We start from the raw sequence: 16,526 nt of genomic DNA on the forward strand, positions 1-16,526 counted from the left end.
TTGCTAACTTCGTTTAGTTACAGTTAAGTTAGAGAAGTTCTTCAATTGAAGAGAGAAAATGTAGATAAATACGTAAACTCTCCTTAAACTGACTGGTTCTTCGTGTTATTTATCGAAAGCTAAGATGATATAAAAGCTCTGTGTCCTCCAGGTTTCACACACAAAACGAGAGTTCTGCAGTGCGAGAATCTCGCCATCTTTAACGAGGTTAGTGCACGAGATCTCGATGTTTTCGCCTTCAGAACACTTTGTATTTTCACTTTTATTAGTTTTGCTGAAGCTCTGCTCAAAGTAGAATCAGCTAAAAATAACATGATGTCAACAGTTGCTGTGTTTCTATTTTGTTGTTGCGGTCTGCAGTGGTCAGTACCTGTCAAAGTCAGTATCAAGTATGAAAAAGTGTTAAATTAATACAAATATTTTTTGGAAAAGTACTAGTTTTAAGCTTTAGCCATGGAGTTTAGTCCACATGACCTTAGTGTGTTGCTGTGATGTGAACATTGTGGGTCAACTTTTGTTTCATGAATGTTTTTAGTCGGATGTCTGAACATTGGTTGTGTTTTTTTATCACTAAACCATTGATTTATTGATGTTTTTAATTCTGTTTTACACTGTCAACGTCAAAAAGTATCTGTGTTGTGTTTACAATACTGTCGATAAACGTGCTTTGACATTCTGAAACACTCGGACATGTCAACAAAAAAAACACAGATTCTCTCACCTTGATAATCGCCGGCTTTTAGTTTGAAAGTATTTTTAATTATGTAGTCAATACTTAAATAGTAGTTTGCAGAGCAGCTCATGTACTTCATTTAAACACGTGTTTGTGGTTCATGTTACTTCAATCTGTCAGAATCTACTTATCAAATACGTGATATTTTCGTGTGTGTGTGTATGTGTGTGTGTGTTCCCGTGCATGTGTGTGTGCCTGTGTATGCCTGTGTGTGTGTGTGTGGGGGTGTGTGTGTGTGTGTGTGTGAATGTGCCCGTGTGTGTGTGTGTGCGTGTGTGTGTGTGAGAATGTGTGTGGGTGTGTGTGTGTGTGTGTGTGCGCCTGTGTGTGTGTGTGTGTGTGTGTGTGAATGTGCCCATGTGTGTGTGTGTGTGTGGGTGTGTGTGTGGGTGTGTGTGTGCGCCTGTGTGTGTGTGTGTGTGTGTGTGTGCGCGCCTGTGTGTGTGTGTGTGTGTGTGTGTGTGTGTGTGTGTGTGTGTGTGTGTGTGTGTGTGTGTGTGTGTGTGTGTGTGTGTGTGTGTGTGTGTGTGTGATGACATTAGAGGTTCAGAAGAACTTTAATAGTTATTGCTGTGTTTTGTTTAATTCTCACCAAAATATTTTATTACTTTATCACAGAAAGCACCAAAATATAAATTCATAAAAACGTAAATACATGTTTTATTTACCTTTTTAAAAAAACCTCTTTGATCTGATGCAACATTTTGTTGAATTAAAGTATATTCTGGGATGATATCTTTCATTTGAATATCTGTACAACTATCTTAAATTTTTTAAAGTTTTATTTGTTAGTCAAGTTTCCCTGCAATGAGTTTCTTCTTTTCTAAATGTTGATGTTTCTCCTCAAGACAGTGAGCGACTGAGATTGAAGTCATGAGTCACAAGCAGCAGTTGTTTGTTTCTTGTCTCAAGTATTTTAATGGCCTGATATGAGATCGTACCACTCCTGGAACACACACAGACGCTCCCTCAACCCACACTGGCACACACACATTAAACACACACAAATGTGGTTTCAAACATGCATACACAACCACACAAACACACACACCTGCAATCATGCAAATGCACTCAGCATGGATTCACAGATTTACACACATAAACGCACATAAATCGATACAAATTAACAGACACACACAGAGTACACTTGCACAGTACACACTTGCACTTTCGCAAATAATCACACATACACATGTAAGTAAGTAAGTAAGTAATATTTATTTATATAGCGCTTTTCGAGACCAGGGTCACAAAGCGCTTTAACAATCAAAACAATACTCAAAACAGTACATACTTCAAAGATCAAGACAACACCGAGAACAACACAGGAGTTCGAGAAATTCAAGGAAAAGCCTGAACAAATAGAAACGTCACACATTAATGTACACACACTGCACACACACACACAGACATGCACAGTCTTACAGACGCACAAAAACGCACGCACATACAGTTCATACATACAATACATACATACACACGCACAGTACTCACAGAAACGCACACACATGCACAGTACTGGCAGAAACTCACACACTCAAGGTATACACACACACACACACGCACACACACACACACACACACACACACACACACACACATAAAAGTACACACGCACAGAGGCACACATTTTTACGCACATATATACTCATTTAAAGACACACACAAGTAAACTCACAGGAAACACCCTTTTATATTAAAATAATTTTAAAGTGTTAAACATGTTATAAAAAGAACAGTAATAAAGGTCTCTTCAGAACTGATGCAACAAACAGGAAACCACATGCAGAGCGTGGATCTGTTACGATCGTACTGTTCCTGGAATCATAGATAAGAATCCGATGGTGTTGAAAGTTAAAACTACGACCGCAGCAGTCGACTAGTCATTTACCTCCGGATTGTATTTATTTAATCTGTAAAACGCGAGAATTATGATGAATTTATGTCAATAAAAAATATACTCGAAAGTGCGTTTAGTCAAACGTCACTTGTTTGAAAGAAATGGCGGGCGCTGTGTTTGCTAACTTCGTTTAGTTACAGTTAAGTTAGAGAAGCTCTGCTCAAAGTAGAATCAGCTAAAAATAACATGATGTCAACAGTTGCTGTGTTTCTGTTTTGTTGTTGCGGTCTGCAGTGGTCAGTACCTGTCAAAGTCAGTATCAAGTATGAAAAAGTGTTAAATTAATACAAATATTTTTTGGAAAAGTACTAGTTTTAAGCTTTAGCCATGGAGTTTAGTCCACATGACTTCAGTGTGTTGCTGCGATGTGAACATTGTGGGTCAACTTTTGTTTCATGAATGTTTTTAGTCGGATGTCTGAACATTGGTTGTGTTTTTCTATCGCTAAACCATTGATTTATTGATGTTTTTAATTCTGTTTTACACTGTCAACGTCAAAAAGTATCTGTGTTGTGTTTACAATACTGTCGATAAACGTGCTTTGACATTCTGAAACACTCTGACACGTCAACAAAAAAAACACAGATTCTCTCACCTTGATAATCGCCGGCTTTTAGTTTGAAAGTATTTTTAATTATGTAGTCAATACTTAAATAGTAGTTTGCAGAGCAGCTCATGTACTTCATTTAAACATGTGTTTGTGGTTCATGTTACTTCAATCTGTCAGAATCTACTTATCAAATACGTGATATTTTCGTGTGTGTGTGTGTGTATGTGTGTGTGTGCCGGGGTGCGTGTGTACATAAATCGATACAAATTAACAGACACACACACAGAGTACACTTGCACAGTACACACTTGCACTTTCGCAAATAATCACACATACACATGTAACATGGAATTACACACATTAATGTACACACACTGCACACACACACACAGACATGCACAGTCTTACAGACGCACAAAAACGCACGCACATACAGTACATACATACAATACATACATACACACGCACAGTACTCACAGAAACGCACACACATGCACAGTACTGGCAGAAACTCACACACTCAAGGTATTCGCACACACACACGCACACACACAGGCAAACACGCACATGGGCACACACACACACGGGCACACACACACACACGCACGCACGCACACACACACACGGGAACACACACGGGAACACACACACACGGGAACACACGCACGCACGCACACACACACACACACACACACACGGGAACACACACACACACACACACACACACATAAAAGTACAGAGGCACACATTTTTACGCACATATATACTCATTTAAAGACACACACAAGTAAACTCACAGGAAACACCTTTTATATTAAAATAATTTTAAAGTGTTAAACATGTTATAAAAAGAACAGTAATAAAGGTCTCTTCAGAACTGATGCAACAAACAGGAAACCACATGCAGAGCGTGGATCTGTTACGATCGTACTGTTCCTGGAATCATAGATAAGAATCTGATGGTGTTGAAAGTTAAAACTACGACCGCAGCAGTCGACTCGCACTCACAAAAACATGGCTGTCGCTGTGAAGATCCTGCTGCTGGTGTCTCTGGTCACCAACACGATGTCATTCTTGAGAGATGATTCAATATGGTTGCGTTATACCGACTCCTGCTTCCGCTCAGCGTGGTGCAAACAGGCAAAGGACTTTCTTTGGAACTTCTCGGACCTTCAGGACCGGAACGTGGATTTGTCCGAAGTAGGGCAGTCCCAGGAGCTGTGCCGGTACCCGTTGAACCCCAGTCTGAATAGCAAGTATCATAGTTTGTATCTGGATGTTGGACACACGGTGGAGCTGGCTTGTGATGGCGGAGAACCAGGCAGGATACGCTGGAACGTACAACATAAGAGATACTCCAAGAACGATTGGAAATTAGCCTCATTAAATGGTGAAACATCTTTCAAACACCAGCTCGTGAAGAACGGTTCTGCTCTTCTGGTCACAACCGACAGACGCCTTGGATCCGCCTTCTATACCTGTAAAGAGGAGACCAGTCATAACGACAAGAAGTGCATCGTCTACAATCGCTTCTTCGTTCATGTGGCGCCGGAGTATCTTCTCCGCTCAGTGGGTGAACGTCTGGAGATGAACTGCTCCGACGTCAGTGGACCTCAAGTATGGAGGATTTTTAACTCGCTCGTGAACGGGGAAGTGAGTCACAACTACACACTGAAGTTGTCATCGCTGACCTTGAACCACACGGGTCTGTACGTGTGTGCTCTGACCCGTGAGCACTACTTCCTGTATGTGTGTCCGGAGTCTGACCCGCCAGCTGTGGCGTTCTTCGCTGAGGGAGAAAACGTGACTCTACGATGCGGCGACTGGACTCAGAGCGGGGAGGTTCTCTGGTTCACGAGGTCCAACAGAAGCGAAGGACGAGTCGCTCGTGTACGAAACCATGAACAACAAGAGGAAATGAATCTGACCAAAGTCACTCTGGTGGTCCTGAATGTCTCTCTGGCAGACAGCGGAGAGTTCTGGTGTGTGGTCCGAAGAGACCGCCATTGTGAGTTCATGTCTAAGACTCTTGTGATGTTCAGAGAGCCAGAGATTGATCACCATCTCATCAAGTCTGCACTGCTCATTGTGCTGCTATTGATGATGTGTGTTGTTGTGTTGGGGGTCGTCTGGAGGACCAGGTGTAGAGGGCAGCTCCCAGTACCTGTGGATGAACTGGAGACTCTGTAGATCTGCAGCTGTCGGACACACTGACGTGAAAAAACAAAGTGTTGTTTCAACAATGTTTAATAGTGTTTAAGTAAAACAATAGTTCTGCCATCACAGTATGTGACACACACACACACACACACACACATGCTCACACTTCTACACAAACAAAAACAAATGCTCATATTTGTATACACATACACTATCAGACGCACAAAAACGAATGCTCACACACATCAACGGACGAACAAATGTAAAACATTCACAAGGATTTTCACAACCACTCAGACATAAACACATACACACTGGTACACAATCCCACCTACACACAAGAGCCCTCATACACAAAACTCACACAAATAAATACACGCATGCGTGCACTCAAAGACTGTAATTACTTTTACGCTGGTTTAAATATTTCTTGTTTGTTCTTGACTCGCGTTGTAGGAGTGGATGAAGTTTTTATATTTATATTCAATACTTTGACATTTCTGTGCATTTCAACAAATGATCGTTTCATGAACATTAGTTTCCGCTTCAACCGTCGCCTTGAGCTTCTTAAGCTCACCTGCTGATTCATCCGCTGTTGTTTTCCAGCAAATGTTTACAAAGACAAGATCATAAATTGAACAAACATTGCTGGTACATAGAACTTGCTTTTACTTGTACTTGTAGTTTGAAGCTGATACGCACAAAGTTTCCCTCAATCATAGAATGATATCAAGATTGTCTCATTTCAGAGGCTACTTTTTAACAGAGGTTATTATCTCTCATCACCATGGCAACCAACATGTACTTCTTTAAACAATGAGGCCGCACAAATGTCGACACGGTTTTTAACGACACAAAACTGCTTATTTGCCGAAATGTTGCTTCTCTATATTTTGCACAATAAAAAATAAATGTACATTTAATAAACCTTATTAAACGTAACACAGTTTAATGTTATTTAATTCTTAGCATTTTAAATATAACATAAACATGTTGTCATCATAGTCCCGTCGGACAAAATACTTTCAGCCAATAGTGCGACACGCAGACAATCATGTGACAACATATCCTCACCGTCGCGTCAATTCACTATGAAGGATTCAAAAGCAACAGTATTGTGTGGTGGAACTATTAATACCAACATTTTTATGTTGAATTTAAAAGAATACGAATTAATGCAATTTAAAAATATATACATTTTAATTATTGTAATTATAATATTGAATGAAAACGCATTTATTTTGAAAATATTTAACCATTTAATACGGAAATTAGTGAATTCAAATATTCATCTAAAACAAATTCTTCTTTTGAATGTATCAACTATTGGAGTTGATTATATATTATTAAAAAAAGAAATTACATGTTTCAATTACAATAATAAAATAACAATTTAAATGTTAAATTCAATCACTAAATACCTGATAGTTCTGATATACTTCCATACATTCAGCTTCTTTAAGCTGTTTTATAAATGTATTATTATAATGTTTTCTATCGTAAATATAACAACGTTTTGACGGCCAATGTACGTGTTTGTCAATAACCAAAGTTCTAAAAATAACAATATAATAAACCAGTGGTGACGTGTCTTTGAAATCTCTTCCCAGGATTTTCGTTGGCCTCACTATGGAAAAGACATCCGTGATGAAGTTCTATCCGTCAGCGTTTACAACTGCAGCAAAGTCTTCTCCAACAGGTACAAATACACACATGTCACGGGGTAACACAAACACTGACCCCCAACACTGGACACTTGTGTTCAGACTGTTGGGTCGACTGGACGTCAGTCTCCAGCACGCCGTCGCCGCGGGACGACTGTTGCTACGGGAACCGCTCACCGACGGAAACTTCTACCTGACGGAGGTGAGGACGGAACCAAGATGACTCTATGATTCTGTGATGTCACTGATCCTGGGCCTGTCTTTAGATCTATGTGGAGCTGGATATACGCTATCTTCCTCTGGAGGGATCCGTCGGGCAGTGGGACGGATCGGATTACCTGAAGGCGGCGAATAAGTGAGTTTCTTAATTCACTTCACACTTATTCGGTCACGTGACCGATGTTGGTCAGAAGGTTTCATGGTCCAGTGGTCCCTCGTTTACTGTGGGGGTCATGTTGTAAAAAAAAAACATGCATTAAATCAAATCCGCAAAGTACCGTATTTTCCGGACTATAAGTGGCTCCGGAGTACAAGTCGCTCCAGACATAAAATGCATAATAAAGAAGGAAAAAAACATATATAAGTCGCACTGGAGTATAAGTCGCATTTTGGGGGGAAATTTATTTAATAAAATCCAACACCAAGAACAGACATGTCATCTTGAAAGGCAATTTAAAATTAAAATAAAAATAGAGGCAACAACAGGCTGAATGATTGTACGTTACGTTACATGAACTGAGAACCTGGTATGTTAACATAACATATGAAGAGTTATTCAGAGAACTATAGCATAAATAACTAAGAAGTTTACCAAACCATCCGTGTAACTCCATTAACTCAAATCCAATGAAATCTTCATCCTCGTGTCACTTTTAAACAACTAACTAACTCCGGAGGTAGAAGATGCGGCGCTTCCTCTTCTACGTGGAAATTATCAACACAGGCCTAGAGCGCCCTCTTGCGGTTTAGTGTGAAAATACAGTAACATGTGACATGATATACCGGTAATAACGTGTTAATAATTTCACACATAAGTCGCTCCAGAGTATAAGTCGCACCCCCGGACAAACTATGAAAAAAACTGTGACTTATAGTCCGGAAAATACGGTAGTTACCATTACATTTTTCACATTTACATAAATGTTAAGGCCTCGTAATTCCTCCTTACATTTTTTATAAACTTTCCCCAAACTGTCAAACATTTTCCACAAGTTCAAGTTCATCCACTTAAGAACCTGCTTCATTTAAATAACATTAAATTAACACAAACTCTTATATCAATGATTACGACAAGTAGATGGACCTGGTTTATCATTACAACAATTTAATTTAACAGTATTTGGACTTTAAATCTCAACATGTTCATATGAGGCGTCATCCCATCTCATTAACGGTGACCTTAACCGCTACGGAGTGCTTTGCCGCCCAGCCAACCAATCACAGCTGATCACTTTACAAATAACACTTACTTACTTGTTAGGAATATAGACGTAGACATGTCGTTAAAATACAAAAATGTGGCGACTCATCCGCCGTCACTTAAAAGAGTGGTGTGAAGAACGGCATCATGGGAGGTCAAACACAAGTGGTTCAAGTTAATCTGCTGTTCAAATTAAACCACTTGTTTGTAACGGTGTGACTCAAGACAAGACGCTTTATTATCCCTGACTACAGTTTTTTAACAACGTAGTCCAAAATAAAGTACTGTGTGCAAAAAGAAAACATCCTAGAGGTCACTGAAGGTGAACCACAACATTGCACAATTAAAAAAAAAAAAAAATCAATAAAATCCTGCAATTCTATTGTATTGATGAATTTTCGCTGTCGTGCTGACTGTAATTCAGATAAATAACCTTTTTAAGAGAACAAAAAAGTAAACCGACTAAATGTTGTCTGTTCCTCTCTTCTATAGTCGGAGAACGGATCTGGTCATTCAGAACGAAGGATTTGAAGACGACACAGACGGGTGAGAGTCGTGGTGGAAAACATTTCATCTTAGAATTACAAAGTTTTTGGTCTCGTAGTGTTTCTTGATCTACAGTGTTTTGTTTGAAAGTCATGTTCCTCCACAGACTCAGCGTCGATGGCGACAAACTCGCCTCCCGTCCTCCACCCATCCTCACTCGTCCAGATCCTCTGGACCGGGCGGCTCGACAACTCGGGCGAAGTCTATTGAAGAGTGGCGATGAAGATGACGACGATGATGATGCTTATTATGACGATGATGATGAATACGACGACCTTGTGGACATCGACGATAACGTGATCTACACGCCTTTGCTGAGGTTTCTTCCTTTTCACTTCCTTTAAATGTTACCCAGTTTTCATAGTAACAAGTATATATGTGTAGTATTGTCGAGTACTTGACTCTGGTGTTGTGAGACTGTAGTAACAAGTATATATGTGTAGTATTGTCCAGTACTTGACTCTGGTGTTGTGACACTGTAGTAACAAGTATACTGTATATGTGTAGTATTGTCGAGTACTTGACTCTGGTGTTGTGATACTGTAGTAACAAGTATATATGTGTAGTATTGTCCAGTACTTGACTCTGGTGTTGTGATGCTGTAGTAACAAGTATATATGTGTAGTATTGTCGAGTACTTGACTCTGGTGTTGTGATACTGTAGTAACAAGTATATATGTGTAGTATTGTCGAGTACTTGACTCTGGTGTTGTGATAGTGTAGTAACAAGTATATATGTGTAGTATTGTCGAGTACTTGACTCTGGTGTTGTGATACTGTAGTAACAAGTATATATGTGTAGTATTGTCGAGTACTTGACTCTGGTGTTGTGATACTGTAGTAACAAGTATATATGTGTAGTATTGTCGAGTACTTGACTCTGGTGTTGTAATACTGTAGTAACAAGTATATATGTGTAGTATTGTCGAGTACTTGACTCTGGTGTTGTGATACTGTAGTAACAAGTATATATGTGTAGTATTGTCCAGTACTCGACTCTGGTGTTGTGATAGTGTAGTAACAAGTATATATGTGTAGTATTGTCCAGTACTTGACTTTGGTGTTGTGATAGTGTAGTAACAAGTATATATGTGTAGTATTGTCCAGTACTTGACTTTGGTGTTGTGATAGTGTAGTAACAAGTATATATGTGTAGTATTGTCCAGTACTTGACTCTGATGTTGTGATAGTGTAGTAACAAGTATATATGTGTAGTATTGTCCAGTACTCGACTCCGGTGTTGTGATAGTGTAGTAACAAGTATATATGTGTAGTATTGTCCAGTACTCGACTCTGGTGTTGTGATACTGTAGTAACAAGTATATATGTGTAGTATTGTCCAGTACTCGACTCTGGTGTTGTGATACTGTAGTAACAAGTATATATGTGTAGTATTGTCCAGTACTTGACTCTGGTGTTGTAGTATTTACAGACCACATGACTCTTGACGAAGTCGTAACTACTTTCATTTGATTTCAAACCAAAATATGTTCAAACATCAGCTTTAAAAGCTGCTGGACTCACTGTATCCTCTGGTCCTCAGTCATTGCCTATCTAGAGACCAGAAATGTAATTGCAGAACAAAAAAGGAAAAAAACTCTTTGAATATTTGCATGTTAATTGTACTAATTGTACTGAATTTTATATACACTGTTTTGAATATAATAAACCAGACAATATAATAAAAGATAATAATGTGTTTTGATTTAAAAGACAACTTTTTGGTGTTTTTTTTAGTTAAATCTGGGATGAAAAAAAACAACAAAAAACTATAAAATAATATATTTCAAATGATATTATTTTACTTACACTTAATTGAAATATAAACTATGACATAACTAAGATTAGAAAATAAAAGTCTCCCAAAAAATGATATCAATGGAGTAAAGAAATCAAATATCGCAGTACATTGATGTATCAATATTTTCTTGCACTACTATCAATAATATCAATGAATTGTATTTGATCTATTTCACCTTCCTGTGTCTGCAGTCGCTGCAAACCTCTGCGGCGGAGCGTCGTCGCTCAAACTCCTAAAGTCCGGAGCTTCCAGGTGAGTCTCTGTGTTTTCAGCAAAGATTATGACAGAAAGTTTTTACCGTGGATTTTCTTTGACTACAAAGAGCTTCTTCTCAAACATTTGTTGTCATTTCCAGGTGAACATCAACATCCTGGAGGCTCAGAAGCTGGTGGGAGTGAACATCAGTCCTGCTGTGTTCATCAAAGTGGGGGATCAGAAGAAGCACACGGCCACACAGAAGTCCACCAACTGTCCCTTCTACAACGAGGTACACTGAGCTGGAACTTTACAGCGCACCAGAAATAAACCCATTAAAAATACTCAAATGAAAAAATGTTAATGGTTCGACGAATTAAATGTGCTCTCGTTAACTTTAGATGTCACCGTGTCAATATAAACATTAATCTAATATTATTTGAACTGAAACTAATATTAAAAAAACCACCAATATTTCCGTAAACACAATCACAACTTAAACACAACTTGACACGATCCCTTATGTTCTCCAGGTACATTATTTTAGATGTATTTGGTATTGAATAAGCTAGAATAGTTTTAATTGTCGAGTACTTAACTCTGGTGTTGTGACACTGTAGTAAAAAGTATATATGTGTAGTATTGTCGAGTACTTGACTCTGGTGTTGTGACAGTGTAGTAACAAGTATATATGTGTAGTATTGTCCAGTACTTGACTCTGGTGTTGTGATAGTGTAGTAACAAGTATATATGTGTAGTATTGTCCAGTACTTGACTTTGGTGTTGTGATAGTGTAGTAACAAGTATATATGTGTAGTATTGTCGAGTACTTGACTCTGGTGTTGTGATACTGTAGTAACAAGTATATATGTGTAGTATTGTCGAGTACTTGACTATGGTGTTGTGATACTGTAGTAACAAGTATATATGTGTAGTATTGTCCAGTACTTGACTCTGGTGTTGTGATAGTGTAGTAACAAGTATATATGTGTAGTATTGTCGAGTACTTGACTATGGTGTTGTGATACTGTAGTAACAAGTATATATGTGTAGTATTGTCGAGTACTTGACTCTGGTGTTGTGACACTCTAATCTAATATTAAAAAAAACACCAATATTTCCGTAAACACAATCACAACTTAAACACAACTTGACACGATCCCTTATGTTCTCCAGGTACATTATTTTAGATGTTTTTGGTATTGAATGAGCTAGAATAGTTTTAATTGTTTTATTTGCATTCTCACAAAATACAGTTATTTTTGCCAAAAATGTACACATGAGGAAAATCACACACATTTTTACTTTATATATATATATATTCTACTTTTTATAATATAACAAAATAATATGATATGAATACGTTATAATTCTATTTTATAAACAAACTGCAAATGAACATCTTAATGTAAAATTAAAGCAATATTTTTTTCTCTGAACTAATTCTGCTTCTTTCTAAATGAATGTTGGGAAAATACAAATCATTTAAATGTATTTTGATAGACGTAAGTTCTTTAAAAAAAAAGTGAGAAACTGTAATACTTAATGAAAGAACTTGTAAAGTGACAAATAGATTGAATCTCATTAGTTTCCAGAAACATTTGTAGTTTTGGTCAGTTGTAGTCGGACCACCAGAGGACTACAAAAATGGCTGCACTTCGTCTATAATCAGGATGTTGGACAGACTTTCACCCACAAATCCACCTCTTTTCATTCAGAACTTCCAGTTTGAGTTCCAGGAGACTCCAGAGATCATGTTCGACAAAGTCATCGCGATTAAGGTCGGTTTCCTTCTCCGTTTGCTGCCGGTGAACATTCTAACCTCATGAGAACTCCTTGATCTCTCCTCAGGTGTTCCACAGAAAGACTCTGGGTTTTCTAATGACTCACATCGGAACCTTCAAGATCGACATCTCCACGGTGTACGGTCAGCCAGGTGCGAGGAGTTCATGCGAGACGTCTTTGCTTCAAATATGATCAAAAACATCTGACCCCTGACCTCTGCAGACCACAGGTTCTACCAGAAATGGGCTCCTCTTACGGACCCCAGTGACACCAGGTCGGGGATCAAAGGCTACGTGAAGGCCAGCATCAGTGTGCTGATGAAGGGAGACCCTCCCAGCACAGCCACACTCTCCACGTCTGGCGCCAGCGAGGACATTGAGAAGTCTGAGAATCCTCCTGATTTTTAGTGTAACAATCTTGTTGAACCAGCTTTACCGTCCTTTAGGAACTTGATGCTCCCTTGCGGCATGACTGCCGAGCGCCCCTGGGCCAAGTTCAGGGTCCGGATCTACAGAGCCGAGGGTCTGCCCACGATGGACGCCGGTTTGATGGCCAAGATGGCGAAGGTTACGGACCGAACCGTCTTCATCGACTCCTACGTGCAGGTGACCTTCGCTGGTCAACAGGTAAAGTTGAGATAATAATTGAATTACTTCAAACTTTTGTTTGGATCATATATTAGTAGAAACTACTTTTTAAATTGTGTTTTATTGTGCATATTAGCCAGTTATTACATGATAAAGTAGTACACGGAACTCAGTGGGACGCACTTGGTGCGCCCTCTTTAGAATAGAATAGAAACTCTTTATTCATCCCCAGAGGGGAAACACACTTTATTGATGGCTACAATACTGTAACGTCTACGTTGTGATGTCAAAAGAGATCAACGGCTTAGACTTGCTAGCTGGGCGGCAAAGCATTATGTTATCCCTTCACGCATGATAAAGTAGTATTTAGTTTCTTATTCAACATGATGTTTAACCAAGAGTTCACTTGAATCAACTCCTAAATTACTCATTAACAGTAAAAAGATTTGTTCACTATGGAAGTATATCAGTGTCATCATAATATTGAGGTTGAATTTAACATGTCAAAGATGAAACTTTACTTTTTCTATTAAGGTTAGTCATTTTTATAATTAATTAAATTCTATTTTTATATATTGGGATGACATTTTATTTTCCTTCTGTATTAGGTTATTAATTCAATAAGTTAAAAAATGTTTTGAACGTTTTCAAAATGAATTATTATTTTGTTTTATAAACAGAGTTTGAAATTGTTATTTTCGAATTGATAAAAATAGATTTTCTGTTTGATCAAGTGTAGATGATCAGTCACATGACTGTTTGTTGATTGGCAGAAGGTTCCGATCAATAATCTCTGTGCTCTTTTTGTCTGTTGGCGCTAGTTAACCAACATGTTTATAATGACTTTAAAAGGCTAACAATTGTTTAAAAAAAAAGTTTCAATGTTTAAAATGTAAAAATAATTCAACTATTAAATATTCTGATGACACTGACATACTTCTATATTTCCTGAAACATAATTATTGAAGATTCTTAATTCATTGATTATTGAACAGCCACAGAAGAGCATTATGTTGTTGTCGATGCTTTATTCGTGACCTCTGACCTCCTGGACCTGGATCGTTTCCTGTTTAAAACGTGTCATGTTCAGGGGGAGACGTCTGTGGCCTCTGCCACCAGCTATCCGGTCTGGAACGAGGAGATCTCCTTCATCGAACAGTTTCCTCCTCTGGCTCAACGGATCCGCGTCCAGATCCTGGACGACGCCAAGATGGGAGACGTCGCTCTCGCGACTCACTTCCTGGACCTGCAGCAGATTTCTGATCCCACCAGGAACGGTACGAGGCAAACACCATGACGTTCCTTTTTTCTGCTTTTAAAACGACAATCTTTAAATGTTTAATGTTTTATTTTTTTAATAAATGAACTTTCTGAGCAAGATTTTTGTAACATTTTGCAGGTTTCAACCCAACATTCGGTCCCGCTTGGGTGAATCTGTACGGGTCTCCTCAGAACTCCACGCTTGGAGACGTTCATCAGGTAATGATCTGTTCGACCATTACTATTGATTTTTAGCCAATAAAAACATGTCTTAGTTTTCTCATAAAACTTCAGAGTTGGTTACGTCAGCGTTTTCAACTTGTTCATTCTGTTTATATAAAGCTTATATTTAACATATTGATCATCTTCATCTACTGTCATATATATTGTCCTTCGTTCAAATGTTATAATCGTCGTCTCCAGGCTCTGAATCAGGGCGTCGGGAAAGGAATCTTCTACCGCGGTCGCATCCTTCTGGCCTTGAGTGTGGAGATCTACTCGTCGCCTGCTTCATCTGCCACGGACACAACTTCCACTGCGGTCGGAAAGGTATTCATTCGTTAGCGTTGAAAACATCGTGTGAAAGAATTTGTTCGAAATTGATGTTTATTTTTAAATTTTCGATTATTTTATTCCTGAAGGTGAAAGGAGTGCTGAGCAGACTGACCATGAAGAGGAAAAGTAAGAAAGGGAAAAATGCTTCAGGTAAGAAGATGTTAAAATACAAGCGAGTGAGTTGAGCAACAATCACTTCGAACTATGTTTTATTGTCTGTAGAAGTTTTCATACACTTAAATATTGTGGTCCCTCCTCATGACCAGGTTCACCTTCTGCTGTCTCACTTAATCACAGACTGTCTTTCAGCGCAAGATACTGAATATTTAGAAATATAGTTATTTATTTGAATGATGGAAATAAAACGAACACAACCTTAGAACTTAGTGAGTCGCATTAATTAGTGCTCCGTCCTTATTGGTCGCTACAATACTGTATTCAACTTCTACCTCTATGTTGTTCTGTCAAAACGGATCAACAGCTGTGATTGGTTGGCTGGGCGGCAAAGCATCGTGGGTGCAGTTGAGGTCACTGTTGCTGAGAGGGTTGTTGAGAGTGAAAACACCTCGTATTGCCGGGTTTTTGGGTTAAATATAAATGTTGTTAAATACATTTTTGTTAAATTAAAGGTGAAAATATTTATGTTTATCTTATATTTCAAAATAATGGTTTCTGTCTCCAGTTGTACTTGTATGTTATTGTTTATATTAGCCAGTTATTACATGATAAAGGTAGTAATTCAACAATATTAAAAAAAAAATAAAAATAAAAAAAATTCAATCAATTATATTCAACCAAGAAATTACACCTAAATTACTCACTATTAAGAATAAACAGTTTCTTTATTACTTTTTATATCTACGGAAGTATTTCACAGACGCATTTGATATTGAAATTTTCATTTAATTAAATCATTTATATATTTAAAGGTTACATTTTTTTAATTGAATCAAATCAATTCTATTGTTTACTAAAAAGTGCATGTTTTTCAAAAGTGTGACCCATCGTTGAACAAACAATAACAAAACGTCATCTTCGACGTCAGACTCACCAGCCAGCACTGGGACTGGAGACGACTCCGGGGAAAGTGGGGTTGAGGTTCCAGAGTCCATCACCGTGGAGACCGAGGACGTACATCCTCTCCCCGAGGTCTGCGGTGAAATAACAAAATAATAAATATGTTTTTTTCTATCCTTAACTTTTAATATTGACTCCTCAGGCGTGCTTGGGCGAGAGACATGACTTCCTGGTATTCGCTTCCATATTTGAAGTCACTATGATGGACTCCTCGATTGGGACCAAACCGGTGACCTTTGAACTCTCAATAGGTAACAAATCCATTATGGTTAGAAATATCATCCTATGGTTTG

The 16,526-nt window shown here is 38.4% G+C and overlaps 1 protein-coding gene across 6 annotated transcripts in view; it reads left to right on the forward strand.

The window, feature by feature from the left end:
* The window catches only part of fer1l4 (fer-1 like family member 4), a 44,438-nt gene that overhangs the window by 1,279 nt on the left and 26,633 nt on the right, over window positions 1–16,526 (forward strand). For 3 of the 6 annotated variants that reach the window (XM_087801420.1, XM_087801422.1, XM_087801421.1), the window contains exons 1-18: window positions 4,248–4,836; window positions 6,954–7,042; window positions 7,110–7,209; window positions 7,274–7,362; window positions 8,920–8,973; window positions 9,080–9,292; window positions 10,966–11,026; window positions 11,130–11,261; window positions 12,688–12,750; window positions 12,821–12,905; window positions 12,977–13,136; window positions 13,200–13,380; window positions 14,432–14,618; window positions 14,741–14,820; window positions 15,025–15,150; window positions 15,243–15,306; window positions 16,202–16,305; window positions 16,376–16,484. In XM_087801420.1, the coding sequence (XP_087657546.1) occupies window positions 4,249–4,836; window positions 6,954–7,042; window positions 7,110–7,209; window positions 7,274–7,362; window positions 8,920–8,973; window positions 9,080–9,292; window positions 10,966–11,026; window positions 11,130–11,261; window positions 12,688–12,750; window positions 12,821–12,905; window positions 12,977–13,136; window positions 13,200–13,380; window positions 14,432–14,618; window positions 14,741–14,820; window positions 15,025–15,150; window positions 15,243–15,306; window positions 16,202–16,305; window positions 16,376–16,484 (2,485 nt within the window). In that variant the 5' untranslated portion in view covers window position 4,248. Of the gene's footprint in view, window positions 1–151; window positions 208–4,247; window positions 4,837–4,890; window positions 5,192–6,953; window positions 7,043–7,109; window positions 7,210–7,273; window positions 7,363–8,919; window positions 8,974–9,079; window positions 9,293–10,965; window positions 11,027–11,129; window positions 11,262–12,687; window positions 12,751–12,820; window positions 12,906–12,976; window positions 13,137–13,199; window positions 13,381–14,431; window positions 14,619–14,740; window positions 14,821–15,024; window positions 15,151–15,242; window positions 15,307–16,201; window positions 16,306–16,375; window positions 16,485–16,526 lie in introns of those variants that run through there. The other 3 variants (XM_087801425.1, XM_087801423.1, XM_087801424.1) reach the window with 2 other exon arrangements.

The sequence above is a fragment of the Callionymus lyra genome, chromosome 10 (assembly GCF_982586985.1).
Source record: "Callionymus lyra chromosome 10, fCalLyr1.hap1.1, whole genome shotgun sequence".
Classification (NCBI taxonomy): domain Eukaryota; kingdom Metazoa; phylum Chordata; class Actinopteri; order Syngnathiformes; family Callionymidae; genus Callionymus; species Callionymus lyra.